The sequence below is a fragment of the Fundulus heteroclitus genome, chromosome 1 (genome assembly GCF_011125445.2).
Source record: "Fundulus heteroclitus isolate FHET01 chromosome 1, MU-UCD_Fhet_4.1, whole genome shotgun sequence".
NCBI lineage: Eukaryota > Metazoa > Chordata > Actinopteri > Cyprinodontiformes > Fundulidae > Fundulus > Fundulus heteroclitus.
The window spans coordinates 5,529,173-5,544,711 of record NC_046361.1 but is presented as its reverse complement, the minus strand read 5'-3'; the positions used below and the strand labels follow the sequence as shown (position 1 = coordinate 5,544,711).

The following is a 15,539-nucleotide window of genomic DNA, read 5'->3' as shown; positions in this document are numbered from 1 at the left end:
TATATTTACATACACACACACACATATATATATATATATATATATATATATATATATATATATATATATATATATATATATATATATATACATACACACACACACACATATATATATATACACACATACATATATATGTATACACATATATATATACACATACATACACACATATACATACACACACACACACACACACACATACATATATATACATATATATATATATATATATATATTAAAATATAAATATATATATATATATATTATTATAATATATATATTATATATTATAATATATATATTATATATATTATAATATATATTATATATAAATGTATATATTATATATATACACACATTTATTGCCCTATTTCTAAATATATATATATATATATATATATATATATATATATATATATATATATATATAATTATAATATATATATTATATATTATAATATATATATTATATATATTATAATATATATTATATATATAAATAAATGTATATATATATACACACACATTTATTGCCCTATATATATGTGTGTGTGTATGTAAATATATCAAAAATTTATATATATATATATATATATATATATATATATATATATATATATATATATATATATATATATATATATATATATATATATATATATATATTTAGAAATAGGGCAATAAAGCAGTGATCAAGATGTTACCAGGAGACAGCAAGGCTATTCATACTGAATATATTTAAAACAGGACGAGGCATCATGAGAGGAAAGATTAGTCATGATCTTTTGTCACACATACATTTCCACATATCTCTAAAATTCATTAGTCATTAGCTGTTTCAATGTTTCTGCCCATCAAGCTGTTTTTAGCCTGAAGGGTTCATGAAAGCAAACACAGAATCCTGGTAACAGACTTACACTATTCTCTGAGCTGATTAACAGCAACAGTGGTAAAACTGCTTTCAATCTACTGTATATACTGTATGAAGAGCACCTTTCTGTATGGCATCTTGTAGAAGATCATGTTTGGCTTGAAGTTTGGAGGCCAGAGAGCTGCTGTTTAGGAACTCCTTTACTTTCTAAAACAAAAACAGAGATGAGAAAAACTGGATCGCTCTAAGAGGAATCCCTCGTTGGGAGAAAATAAATGTCAAAACATTCTTTACTTCAATCCTAAATGTTTACAACTTACTGTAAAGTAGTAAGTCTCTGTCTCTTGCTGATTGGCTCGACGCTTGGCCAGAGTAAGTTTTGGGGCGGTGCTTCCTCCAGGGAGCTCGTGCGATACGCTGGTGGACAGGTCGGGGGAGGGGTTGCACTCGCCATCGCACATGGAGTCCAGCAGGGCTACAAGTGTGGCTTTAAGCGTTTTGCTTATCTGAAAAGACGGCAGAAATAATCATTTTGTGGTTTTTGCTTGTGTTTCTGTCAAGCAAATCCTGATCCAGTTTATGTATCCAAAGTTGCGTCCTCATGCTTGCCTGCAGTACTGAGTGACTGGCTAACGTTAACAAACCAATCATTAGGCAAAAACGCTGTAAGAAGTATTGACTGACCTCCTCTGTTTCCAAGGTGACGGCAGCCAGTCGGGACTGAAGCTGCTGGAACCGGGTTTCGAGTTCGTACCTCACCTGGCTCTCCGCGCTCACCTCGCACACCTAAAAATATGCAAAAATATAATGCACCACAAAAGGGGTTTGTCCAGTTCAAAGTGATGGCAGGCTGTAGCACACAAAAGTAGCAGACAATGGGAGATGTTGAGTAAACTTTCTTTTAAGCATAACAAACCACAAAACTGCGCTGTGAATTTGTATTCAGCCCCCTTTAAATGGAATCCCAGTCGCTACAGTGATAGATGTAAGTCTTTTGGTGGAGGCCTCTACATCTGGGGACAGTGATTTTATTTGCAAGACAGACAGAAGGACTCATAATAACATCACTGTTGGACAGCGCCTGCCACCACATACATGAATCTGTTGCAGAGCGCCTCCAGCGACAGACCGCTGCATCCTAAACGCACAAAGGAACGTGATCGCAGGTCCTTCCTCCCAGCAGCTGTCAGACTTTAGAACCCTCACTGCGCCTAACAAACTCAATCAATGTTTTTACACCCTGTGATTATTTTGCACAAATGTTTTTTTTTAATTTCTCATATATTTTGTATTGTTTATATGCACGAGCATGCACACACATTTTTTTTATTTATCTTATTTATCCCTTGCACATTTCATTTAGTGTGCAACTTTCAAAACAGTACCGTATTCAGTTCTTATGCTGTATAATTTGCTCTTTTTATACAGTCTCTTATTCGTAGTTCCTGTTTTTATATTGTTTCATATTTTTGGTGTGTGAATTCTCCCACTTGCCTTTTACTTTCATGCTGGTAAACCTGAATTTCAACACCGATGGACAATAAAGGATATTTCTTTTGCATTGCCAAAGCTTTAGAGACATACCCATTAAAGACTTCTATGTTTTGAGTAAGTTGGGCTGAATGCAAATGCAGACAATGGTTTTTCAGAATGTTATCTGTAAAACATATGAAAGCCATGAAACATTTTCCCTCCACTTTGCAATTATGCAATTGGCTGTTTTGTTCTACGTTACGAAACCCCTGTGAAAGACACCAAAGCTTGTAGCTGTGACGTGACTAAACATGAAAATGTTCAAGTGGGTTGAAATCCCCTCCGTAAATGTTGGACATCCAGGATGTCTCTTGCCAACAGTGGATTTCACAGCAGTGTGGAAATGCACCATAAACGCACCTGGTCTCCCTCATGTGGGTGATAGTTGAATCGGAACGGAAGGCAGAACGCAGCATCATGTTGCTGCAGCAACGCATCCCTGTCTCCACTCTGGTCCAGGGATGTCACGGCGGTTTCTAGCTGTTTCAGGCCTGTCTCCTCTGTTTTCTGAATGCGCCACCTACTGGCCAGGTAGCACTTCATCACCCGCTCCACGGACAGATGGAAGCCAAGGTCACAGCACTGCCAGAGAGAGAGGGAGAGGAGAGAAAAGGATGGCACAAAGGATGGGGTGAAGAAGAAAACCAATTAGGTTGAAAAGTAAAATTAAAAAAGAAAAACAAAGATTATAGAGTTTTTATGGAAAGAAATTTCCATGAGAAAATATATTAACACTTGTGAGGAGTTTAATGCACAGTATGAATTCCACAACACAAATTGTTTATTTCTTACGTCGATGAGAGTGCTGACATCCTGCAGGTAGTACTTGTTCATGGCCGCATTGGAGGCAGCTAGATTCAGCAGGTAGTCATTCCGAGCCTTTGTACACTTCAGCTGGGTCTCCTGCACTCTTCCATGCCTCTGTGCACACACACACACACGCATGCATGCAGACAATTATCAAGAAAACGGAGGAAGCTTGCTGCCGAAGCCCAACAGAAATTTCCATTTGCAGAAACACCTGAACTCATTTGAATCGACAAAAAGGAAGAGGAAGCGGTTTCCGCTGCATAAACCTCACTTCAAGACTTCCTGTGGTTTTGCACTCTGTTTCTGTCTCAGCAAACGCTTTCACACCTTTTCCATTAACCGTTCCATCTTCTTGACGGAGCTTCGCCGCTGCCCGGCCAACGGGCCGGGGCCGAGGTCGGCCGACTTGCCGGTGTGCCGTTCCTCCAGCCGCTCGGCTTCTTTGAGCTTGCCCTCAGCTATCAGGCAGTCTGTGTGGTACTGGTTGTAGGTCTTCAGAGCCTTCGTTAACACACACAACAACACAATGTCACACGAGTTAAATGAACTGCACAGCACTTGTAATGCTGCTGGCACCAGATGTTAAACCTCTACTGTGGATGCCGTCCAACAACTGGAAGTACGTACCGCTTGCAGCTCAGTGGTGACCTTTAGCAGCTCCTCCTGCAGCTGGATTCCCACCTCTTTGCTCTGCAATGGGCACAGATAGATTTGTAACTGGAAATGTGATCAAATTAAAGTCTAAATATAAATAACTTTACAGTTATGATGACAAGGTGTTGTTTTCAATTCAAAAATACTTTATTATTCCCAGGGGGAAATGAAGTGCTGGTGTGACTCTTAGGGGTTTCTTTAGCGAGTTGTTGCAGATGCTGATGTCTGCAGGCAGGAAGGATCTCCTGTAGCGGTCTGTCATACAGCGGACCCGGAGAAGGCTCTGACTAATGCGCAACGGTCTGATGAAGAGGATGCTCAGCGTTGTCCATAATGTTTTTCATTTAATGAAGAACCCATCTTTGCATAATCATCTCCAGAGGTTCGAGAAGGGTCCCCAAAACAGAGCCGGCTTTCTTTCTAAGCTTGTTGAGCTTTTTTTTTGAGTCAGTTCCTCTGATTTTGTACCAAATTTTTCTGTTTTCATAATTGTATCAGGGCACAACAGGTGCTCAACTAAAATGTGTCTTCGGGGTTCTGGTAAGGGGGCTGCACGGTGGCCCAGCTGGTAGCACTGTTGCCTTGTGGCAACAAGCTGCTGGGTTTCTGCGTGGTGTTTGCATGTTCTCCCTGTGCATTCTCACGCCTCCAAAAACAGTAAGTGGTTACTCTAAATGTGTGTGTGCATGGTTATTTGTCCTGTATGTCTCTATGTTGCCCTGTGATAGACTGGTGACCTGCCCAGGATGCATCTCTCTTCTTGCCCACTGACCGCTGGGGACCGATTGTTCTAGTAACAATCGTGGTTTATCATTGTTTATTATGGTTAGCTGCTTCTAAAAGAGAAGATTGATTAAAACAACAAAAATCACAGCTCAAACCGAGCAGTTTGTAATTAGTATAGCATGAATCTGGACTTCACCTCTTTCCCCCCCAATGACTCCTTTCCAGCCGATTTCAAACGGTGTGCTGAATTCTAATGTTTTGCCTCTATAATCCCTTCCTCAGCGAAAGCAAAGCTTCTTTTTCAATGCAATGACCCATTTCACACGGTTCATGTGTCTTTAGAGCATGGTCTGGGCCAAGAATTCCCTCAGGTGTTTACACAGTCTTGCAGTCTGAGTAAACACCTGAGGGAATTCAGTGTTTTTACAGTCTTGAGCTACAGATCACATAAAAACTCGAGGTAGCAACAATGTGGCTCACATGCCTTCCTCGCTTTAAAACCTATTTTCTTAATACCCTTTTGACAAGCAGTTAAGCAATACATAGAACAGCCAAGTGGCTTTGCGGATGAGTTTTTTTCTTTTTGTCAGTCAACCCAAGTGGTTCTAATGCAAGAACCCCGCTATGCGCTCAGGCCTACTTAGTACCCATCCAGCCAGAGGGAAACCAAAATCCAGCCCACATCCTCTACATATGGTGACTGGGTTGGGTTTTTGTAGATTTTTTTTTTTTTAATAAATAAGATTTGAAATCTCAAAAGGCTTATGGACTATCAGCTGGGTTTGTTCTTTGACTCAGACAGTGGTTTTTGTTTGTTTATGCTCCTCCTGGTTAGCCTGAAGGAGCTCCAGCTGTGAGTTAGCACCCTGCTATGGGATGAAGGCAGGGCCCACAGACACAAACCTACACACAGCCCTGTGGATATGACAGAAGCAAAAAGAGTGTTTTCCCCCCCGACAGCAAACGCTAATGAAAAGGTTGTACGCAGCACCGCTGTCGTAGAAGAGGAGCGGGAGTTAAAATGACTCAGCAGAAGCCCAATCTGCCATTGTGTCTGTGCAAACTAGAGCTAGCGCTGTGGCTCAGCGAGCTGCTACAGGAAAGCAGCGCTTCCTTTGCTGTTGCCGAGGACGCAGCTCTAACAATGAATATTATTAGCCACCGCGGTACGTCGGTTTGGCAACGGGTAACGCCGCCAATGTTCAGTAGAGGAGCGGCAACGGCTGCGGAGAACGAATGCAGCAAATAGCTCCCAACAGATGAACAAGTGGGCACTCGCACGCAGGAACTGTGTTAGTGGCAGTTTTGTGCGTGCATGTGTGTGACCAGCTATCCATCTATCAAATATTTAATAGATATTTGTTACAGCAGCTGCCAGACACGGTGATGTGACCCCTATTTTAGACGATTTTAGAAAATGGTTTGAAATCTGGTCTCAACAGCGTGTTGCATTTAGAAATGCTTAACTCATCGGTCTGTAATAAATAACGAGAAGTGAAAAGCACAATATGATGTCTGGCGCATGGCAGAGCAGAGGCACAAATACAGAAGATGTGCATGTCCAAGTGAGTTACATAGCGTCAGCAACATTTCAAATAGCTCCAACGGACTAATCTAAATGCCCGTGGTCTGGTTGTTGAACAGTTTTAGGGCACACTTTATAAAAGGGTTCATTTCAATGCCAAACAGAGAACTGGGCTTCTTCCGCTGAGAAAAAGGAAGACTACTTATTTAACGCAGCAGATTCCTCCAGCCGATCCCTACTTTTGGGATGTACTTGTGGTCATAAATAATACATCGACTTGTGCTCCAGAGCACAGCTGTGTATTTATGTCCTCTGCAGAACTGAACACAAAAAATTAAATAAAAATAAAACTGTGTCTGTAATCACTTATCAAGTCAAAGTTGGAGGCAAAAATCCACAATACGCATCACTATATGTCTAACTCAAATGATGTAATGTAGAAATGAAGGACCCCTACTAAGATTGACAATGTATTCAAAGGAACTATACCTGATCCAGTTCGCTGCTTATTCATACACAAAAAACAGTCTGGACTCGCTCGATATTGCAATCAATTAGTCAATTTGTGCGTGATTAGTCAAATGACGTGTGTTAACTCATAGTACATTGCGTGAAAAGCATTTTTCGTAACCAGACAAAAACAAATTCAGGTATAGTTCCTTTAAATCCACTGTGCAAAGCAGTGGGCATGTAGGAGTGGGAAAACAATCAAATTTTTGTTACCAGCAAACACAGACGCTGAGTGGGAATTTAAGATTTCAGATCCTGTATGTCCAGAAATCATGAAATGTCACTTCCTCTCTTTGGTCAACTGGACAGAGGATCTGGACTTTTTCTGAACAAAGAGTTTTTTTTCAATATTTGCTACGATATTTGCTAAATAACAACGGCGAAGGAGAGACCCAATCTGCCGATTTAGCTTTTGGTCTGTCTGAGTGATGCGACATGCTCGGCTGAGGCTCAGATCTTAGAGCTCAGATCTGAAACGCTAGACTATGAAAAACTATTGAGTTTTACTCAAACAGTGATGATGACAAAAAAAAATATCATTATTTCAGTTTTAGCTTAATTAGTGGTGGTGTCATATTTTCCATAATGGAGGAGCCTATGTGGTTGGTTGCTATATGCCGTTTTGATCTAAATAAATCCCTTTAAGTTTCAGAACTAAGACATCAGATATGCAATTTTTGAACACATTTTTACAAAATGTCATTTCTTTGTATAAATACAACTGTAGAGAGAGCCATGTTTGAAAGGAAAAGATGAAAGTTGTTTTGCAAAGTTACGCACTTGCTTTGAAATATCTTCTTTTGCCATAGCTGGGTCTTATTGTTAGCTTACTTTGATGTTTTTTTTGTTTTTATTTCGTATCATGGTGTTCCAGGAGTACATTTCTTTTGAGAAAAACAATGCAGGCGTTGTGCGATCCTTTTCTGAAGGAACAGGTATTTTCTGTTGTTATTTTTAAGGTTGTGCAGCATTTTTTTATTTTTTGTTTTTTTTGATTTGTGGCAACAACACCTGAAAGTGAGAGCGAAAGCTGAAAGGCTTTTTTCTCAGGTCGAGCTTGGTCGGTTGCTATAAAACAGTTCTTGACGCCTGATTACGATTCTGTTCAAATTTTAACAGCAAAAGGGTTCAGGGAGCATTTATGTCGTTTTAAAGAGCATAAATGAATGTGACTGCTTATCTCGCACTTCCACTGCTTTTGCAGCTCCGTCCACGTCGGGGTCTGCAGCAAACACGGCTTCACCTTTTTGTGCAGGCGGTGTGTGTCCTCCGTGCTGTGCGTCAGGCTCTGTGTGAGCGTGTTGAAGCAGGTGTCCCCCAGCGCCGCGTGCTCCCGGCTCTCCAGACGGGTCTGAGTCAGCAAAACGGACCAGACCTGACAAACGGACTGACCCCACTGCTCCTTCCTACAGACGAGGGGAAAAACAACACGATCACCGCCTGACCCGCACAATGAAGAACCCCCTTTAAATAGCACCTCTCTGACAACCTTACGCAGGCACAACAGAAGAAATGCTCTAAGCCCCCCCCCCCCCCCCCGTCCACATCCTTACTTTTTCGTCTTGTGAGTGAACCTCTCGGTTAGTTTGTCAAGGGCCCGCGCATATTCAGTCTCGATGTCGCCCCGGCGCCGGAGAAACTCTGACAGGTCGGAGAGTTGCTGCTGTTTCACCTCAACCTGGGAGTCTAGAATCTTTATCTGGTCTGTCAGCTGGGCCCGCAGGTCTGACAAGTGGGAGAGATGGAGAGAGAGAGAGAGAGAGAGAGAGAAGGGCCTCCAGTTACATAAATGCATATTCATGAGCCTGCAAGCGTGCTGACATGTGAAAACGCAGTAAACAGAGAAAAGATCCTTTTTTTTCCCAGCAAGCAGTGAGGAATTATTTGCCCGTTCCTTTTGAGACTAAAAATATCGACATAATTAATGTTATCTACAGTGTGTTTGATTTAAAAAATGTATTCTTAACAGGTACTTGATAAATACGGCATGCGTTTTACAATTTCTGCCCAGGACACCAGGACAGCATGGTTTTTGTCAGAGCAAACAATCAAATTATTTAAGGAAGACTTTCTTTTGATAACCAATCCCATTCTAGTAATGATGTGTCTATCTTTAGTGAAAAGCACGCAGTATGTCCAACAGGCTTTTAAAGATAGCTGTAATGAAACCATTATTAAATTACAGACCTACATCTAATCTATACCTTCTCATTGTTAATTCTTGAAAAAAATAATTGCTAATGAAGTATCTGGACATATCTACAGTAATGACCTGTTATATACTTTTTTATTTATATAGTTGTATTTTTTTTTACTGAAATGGCCCAAGCACAGAGCCCTGAGGTTCTCTAAAAGTAATGAGTGTGAAGAACATATCCTCTAGACGTGAAGTTTGGCTGAGAGCTTATCTGCTTAGCTGTGTGCCTCTCCTAGATGACGCCACTAAAAGAAGTGCTGCTGCCCTTTACTTTTTATTTTGCTTTAACATAGAAGGCACACCCAGCGCGTCTGTGTTTTTCCCGTGTGTATGAGGCATGGCTGCAAAGTCAACGACACAATGCGAGCAACTGTCCACTGTCGCTGCAGGCGCATTCAGGAGTGAATGCCGTAAGTCAATGACTCGGTGCATTCTGCTGGTTTTCCTTAGACAGAAAACATCGTAACCATTTTTAATAATAAACTGAGCTTGAATGCACTGTTTGATAACTAGAATCAATTTGGAATATATGTAATTGGCTTGGAATCTGTCTGCATAATTTGATGAAATAGACGTAATTGAATTGAGGTGAATTAGCAGCTGTAAAGTCTGAAGGCCAAGCGGCTTGGAACAACAAGGACGATTTCAAAATCAAACTTATTCTTTTATTAGTCGAAACTTTAAAATGATGACATTACATATGTATCTTTGCAACCATCATCAAGGGCCACATAAAACAGAAGGACATAGCAGCTTGCTGTCCAAACAAGACCTTCATATTGAATGTCAAAAGGCTTAAAAACAAACAAATACTTCAGTGCAGTAAATATGGATAATGTTCTTCGAATTTTTTTCCTTCATAGGCACCTTTAATATTCTGAAATAAAATGCATCTGTTGCAGGATATTTATTTTCAGACAAATCTGTAAAAATAACTCTTCAGGACAAAACTAAACCTAAATTGCCAAGATATACCAAAAGCTCAAAGAAATTCTATACTTAAGGTCTACATAAATGTGTTTATTTATTTTCATATTGCTGTTGCAGCTAAAGAGGGCACAATCTGCTATAAAGTTTAAAAGTCAATTCGTTTTTCACACCAGACTGGCCGGGTTGGTCTAGATAGCTTTTTTTCCCTTAATAAATGAAATTATCACTAGAAAACTGCCTTTTGTTTACAGGTTAGCTTTGATGTTAAAATGTGCCTGATGATCTGAAACCATTAGGCGCAGCAAAAAAAAGAAAGGAAATCTATATGTAGGTGGGCAAAGTGCTTTTTTAATTGCACTTTATTGTTACACAACACTGATTTTGATCAGAATATAGTATCAGAATGGCTGTTGGTATTGCTTAATTACTAACCAGATGGTGACTCAGATCAGGTTATCTGAGACAAAAAAAACCATGATGGGTACAATTTGGAACAGCGAAGCCAAACCACAGGGCTAAATGAGTTGGACAGGCTTGACAAGCACTTAGTGAAGTGTCTATTTCATATTTGACCTTTAGACACAACTAGGTCCCGTGTCTTTATTTAACTCTATGAAAAAATGCATCTCTCAGGTCTCCAGTCAGGCTTACGCTGAACGGTTTATTTTTATTTGCCAGAAACTTTGTGCAAAAGCTTTTTTAAACCCTTGCATCTTCAACTTCCACTAGTCTAGTCCTCGCAGATCTTTCTTTAACGGAGTCTCCACATCCTGAGGAGATCTGCCAGACGGTGATGTGCAAGAATCATCATTAGAAAAAGGTCAAGAGCAGAGGCATCAGTTTCTGGACACTACCAAAAAAGTTGAAAGAGGATCTACAAACAGGACTGGCCCAGAACGTCAGTTTTCTAATTTAGTTAACAGAGTTCGACTGCTGTCAACTTCCTGGAAAAAAAAGCTCATTTACAATTTACTGAATTGTGCTTTACAAGCATTTCTGTCCACACTTATGTTTCTTTTGCAGGAAAATCTTTTACGAGAACGTTTAGAACCGGGCAGCTATACGTTGCCTTATAATACTGAATACTGAACACAAAGTTATCCCATTTTGTTAGATATTAAAAAGGTTTGCCATCACCTCTGTCATAATGTGAGTTGGTCAATATCTATTCAAGCACTGAAGATATTGTTAAGGCTGCAGGACATTCTTTTTTTTATGAACTGGGACAAAAAGAAACGAGACACCGACATCAGACAGTCCCTGACAACAGCTTTAGCAAAAATAGATTTGTTGTGTGTCTGAACACAACAAGCCTGAGAAAAATTTTTGAATATAATTTTGCTTCACAAACAGCGCCTTGTTAAGTATTCCTACTCCTTAAAGGTCCCGTTTTTCTCACAATGCAATCGTAAAGTCCAATGCGGGCTTTTGGAACTGGATGTGATAAAACAACACAAAGTGGATCATTGAAAGGCCAATGATACATGGGTTTCAAAATGTATTGTAGGTTAAAAAAACAAATGGGAATAGCGGAAAATACTTTAACAAGCTGTCACGGCAATGGCAGAGTTTTTTTAGGCTTTGTCTCTATCGGCGTAGCACACCTGGACAGCAAAATATTTCACCCTGAGAGAGTCGGTGGGCAGCAGCTTTCCAATCCAGCCATTCTCAATTTGAATGTCTGGAATTTGACCGGGCCATTCCGACCAATTAATATGCTTCGATCTAACACTTTTTCTACCATGATTGTGCTGCATTTAGCTCTGACCAGCTTCACTGTCCCTGCTGAACCATAACATAACCACACCACGATGCTGACAGCATTCATTCAAGGTGGGGAAGGTTGTGTTGTGCAGCGTCAGTTTTCCACCACCCATAACCAGAGCAACTGTTCCACTTCACAAGACTGATACAGTCCGTCAAGTTCTCCTACCTGGGCAGTGGATCTCTGCAGCTGCTCCAGAGTTACCAGGAACCATACAGGACACGGTTGCACTGGATTATTTCCGGGGTGTGTTGGTTTAAAAGCGGCTGATTTTATTGGTCAGCAGTAGTGTCCAACTTGTTTCCTTTTCCTTCCACTTCACAGTTGTGTGCTACTTTGTGTTGGTCTATCACATGAAAACCCCAATGAAATACTTTAGGGTTTGGGGCTGTAACATGAGAACATGTTCAACTTGTATGACTACTTTCTCAAGGTCCTGTGTGTACGGTATTATTTCTGCACAATGAAAAACTTTTCTTTGGGGGAAATCTGAAGAAAATGCTCCTAGGTTAGGTTCCCTTTGTGTGTCAGAGTATTTTGATAATACTTTTTGGATCACTTGCTTTTAATCCAGCGTGACATTACATTATTTGCACAAGCTTGTAAGCAAACAGCAGATCCAGCGAGCGCACCATCCCCACGCTGCGCTTTAATATGAAAAGGCTAACACAAACACCGCTATCTGAGACATCCCCGTTTTCAATTTGCTCCATCAAATCTCATTCTCCTTCTCCTACCCCACTCTCTTCTCTTTCTCTTTTTATACCTCCATCATCCCACTTTTCTCCTGCTACATTCCCCATCCTCCTCCTTACTCTGCCCCGGGCTGACTGGATGTGAGGAGACAACATCACTAATACTAGCTATAAATACCTCCCGTTATAGTACAGTACGGCCAGGCAGCCGGCTAAGACACGCACATTCCAGACCCAGGGCCGGATTATCCATAAGGGCCAGTGGGCCAGTGCCCAGGGGCACCAACCGTGGGGGGGCACCACATGACACATGCTTTAAAAATATATTTTTCATAAATTGTTATATTATTTACTTGAAATTGTTGAAAGACCATGCATTATTCGTTTTGTGAACACTGATGTCACAATAATAATAAATGATAAATAAATCAAGATTTTTTTGATTTCAACATTTAAAAATTAGATATTTGAATATTGCTCACTGCTCATATGCCTACATGTAGTTGTGTAAGTTATTAAATTGTAAATTACATTACAGAAACGTAAATTACAGCACGGGTAGAGTGGGGGGGGGGGGGGGGGGGGGGGGACTTTGAGGTATAGTGCCCAGGGGCACCACATTGTCTTAATACGGGCCTGCCAGACCGTAGTACGCATAAACACGCCATGTGAAATCCTCATATTGCCAAGACCAGCCAGGTTCTGCTTTTTTATCATAGCCTCGTCCTCGACAGGCAGCTTCTTGGGAAAAAAAATCTCTAACTGCAAGAAAGTTTTGCTCTAGTGTCCATCCATTTTGGATGCACATCACGCATTTGAATGCAGGGTCGCGGACAGTGGTGGTTCTAGACCAAATTTAGCAGGGGGGCCAGGGTGGGGCCAGTGTTTTTTCACAGGGGCACAGAACAAAAGATTGGGAGAAAAAACCTAAACAGGTCAACATTTCATCGTTTAATATATTAAGCCAATATAAGAGCCAATTGTGGCTCTGGAACTGCAGGTTGCAGACCCCTGATCTTTTCTCAATACAGCGGGAGCTTAATGTGGAACAGCTTAATTTTTTAATAATAGTTATTTTTTATTTTTTTTTATTATTTTGTTATTTTATTATTAGGTAAAACCATAAATGTAAAAAATACAACTGACCAGTCAGTCACGGTATCTTTGTCAGCATTTATCATCCTAAGAAATGTTATATCATGTCTTTAGTACAGGGGCCATAACAGGGGCCAGGAACAATTCTACAGGGGCACAGGCCCCTGTTGGCCCCTGTCTAGAACCGCCCCTGGTCGCGGATGCTCCTGCATACAAGTATATGCATGGGCGCCTGTGCAGATCGTCTGCATACATTCACGCATCACTACATCTCTAACACACTCGTGTGCAGATAGGTGCACAGGAAGACATGCGCGTACAGAGAAACTTACCCTTTATCTGAGATTCATACTCGGCCAGGCTGCCCTTCTCCCTCCTCAGCTTTCCGTGTGAAGTCATCATCTTTGATCTTTTGACCTTTGACCTTCCCTCCCAAAGCCCTCGCTCCTCGACCTTCTCAACCTCGGCTTCTGCTGCAGCTCTGTGGTCTGTGACCCTTCACACCCCTGATCCCCTCCCTCCCTCTTTTGCCTTCTTGCTCTACAGCGGCGAGCGGCGCATCAGCATCAGCGTCAGCGTCAGGGTCGATAGACAGTTCTCAGCGGGGATGTCGGCCGGGTCGATTTGTCCATGGAATCCAGTGGGTCCCTGATCCGTAGGCGAACGGGCCTGAGAAGAAAGAGAAACAGGGAACGCAATCAGAAAGGGCGCCGATATGATGACAGGAGGGCCACAAGGGGCCAGAGGATTACACGGCTCAGGGTGAAGAAAAGAGAGTCAGAGGAAGAGGGCAAATAAGATCAGGGTGACAGGAAAGGAAAGGGACAGTGACACCAGGGAGGAGAGACTGCAGAACGGCGAGCAGACAGCGAGAGAGCAGAGTGATAAAACTGAAGGATGGGGGGGGGATGGGGAGATGAGAGGTGATGAATAACAGCAGTAATAAAGGGCATTCACTGCCTCGAGGTCGGTGGCTGGGGATGCCCAGTAAAAGTAATGTTTTTTAAAAAAGAAGCAGAAATCAGTATTCTTGTATGGTAAGATGAGAAAATTGGCAACGTAGCACTGACTGAAGGCCTCCAACAGACTGATTTGCCTGTGGTTTTAACACGTTATTCCACGAATGACACAACAAAGCAGCCAGAGTAAATCACGCTTCACAGATTGAAAAACTTTTCTGTGACTAAGGAATGAGCCTGGGAAAAACAGATGACCTTTATGTGGAATATATTAACACGTCATAAATACTGTAATGACCTTCTTCTCATTCTGAATGGCCATTTTAATTTATTAATGGTCTACTCATACACTCAGCTTCATCTCCGGTTAGTACCAGTCCCACTGGCGTCAGAACAATCCCTGCAACTACAAGCTATAAAATGGTTATAAACATGACAAAATGTCTATTTTCAAAATTCAAGCTAAATTACATTAAATTATACTTTTTGCCATGCAACAAAAGTACAGCAAGTTGTTTCTCAATTCAAATTGTCTTATTCGGTATGTTATGTGTATGCATTTGCGGTATAGATTTATTTTTTTTTGTATATGATTTTTTTTTGTGAGCAGTTTTTGGGATTTGAAATAAGCAGAGCAGCTTCTTTTTTATTACCATCTTCAGTATTTTCATTGTTTTACTATCTGTAGCACAAACATGAATGATACACTTCAATGATGAAGAAAGAACAACAACAAAACGATCGACTTCGATCCTCTTGTCATTTTGTGAATCTGCCACTCTGCAAACTAAAAATGTGGCTGCTGGCTGTCTCCAGCGGCACAGTGGTGTACACGCTGGACAGGTCATCAGTATATCACAGGGCAACATAGAGAAAAAGGACAGTGGAAGGGGATTAAATATGCATAGGAACAATACACAAAATCCATGTCAAAAGGGCCCAGGAGCGATTCACACCCACAACCTTACTACTGCAAGGCAACAGTGCAAACAACAAGCCACCATGCAGCCTTCAATAACACCAATAATAACACCAATTCAAATCAAATGTAATCCTAAGGCACTCTACAAACCAGTTCACGTTCTTTTGTACAGAATCCAGCAAGGTCCAAACTGTATTCGGATCAAACTAATTCATTCCAATGCCCTGCAGTCATACAATCAGATTACACCCAGTCCAATTCCATCCATATTACAATGGATCAGACTCAGGTGATCAAATAATGCCAGTTGGTAAAAGTTTTTCCAACAAAGTCTTGCCGATTAC

The 15,539-nt window shown here is 41.0% G+C and overlaps 1 protein-coding gene across 3 annotated transcripts in view; it reads right to left on the bottom strand.

Annotated features, from left to right (window-relative positions):
* The window catches only part of arhgap4b (Rho GTPase activating protein 4b), a 47,870-nt gene that overhangs the window by 20,534 nt on the left and 11,797 nt on the right, over positions 1–15,539 (bottom strand). For all 3 annotated transcript variants that reach the window (XM_036151081.1, XM_036151011.1, XM_036151042.1), the window contains exons 2-11: positions 13,647–13,983; positions 8,186–8,357; positions 7,876–8,038; positions 3,845–3,907; positions 3,545–3,718; positions 3,200–3,328; positions 2,768–2,989; positions 1,559–1,660; positions 1,195–1,380; positions 997–1,081 (exon numbers count right to left, since the gene is read on the bottom strand). In XM_036151081.1, the coding sequence (XP_036006974.1) occupies positions 997–1,081; positions 1,195–1,380; positions 1,559–1,660; positions 2,768–2,989; positions 3,200–3,328; positions 3,545–3,718; positions 3,845–3,907; positions 7,876–8,038; positions 8,186–8,357; positions 13,647–13,716 (1,366 nt within the window). In that variant the 5' untranslated portion in view covers positions 13,717–13,983. The remainder of the gene's footprint in view (positions 1–996; positions 1,082–1,194; positions 1,381–1,558; positions 1,661–2,767; positions 2,990–3,199; positions 3,329–3,544; positions 3,719–3,844; positions 3,908–7,875; positions 8,039–8,185; positions 8,358–13,646; positions 13,984–15,539) is intronic.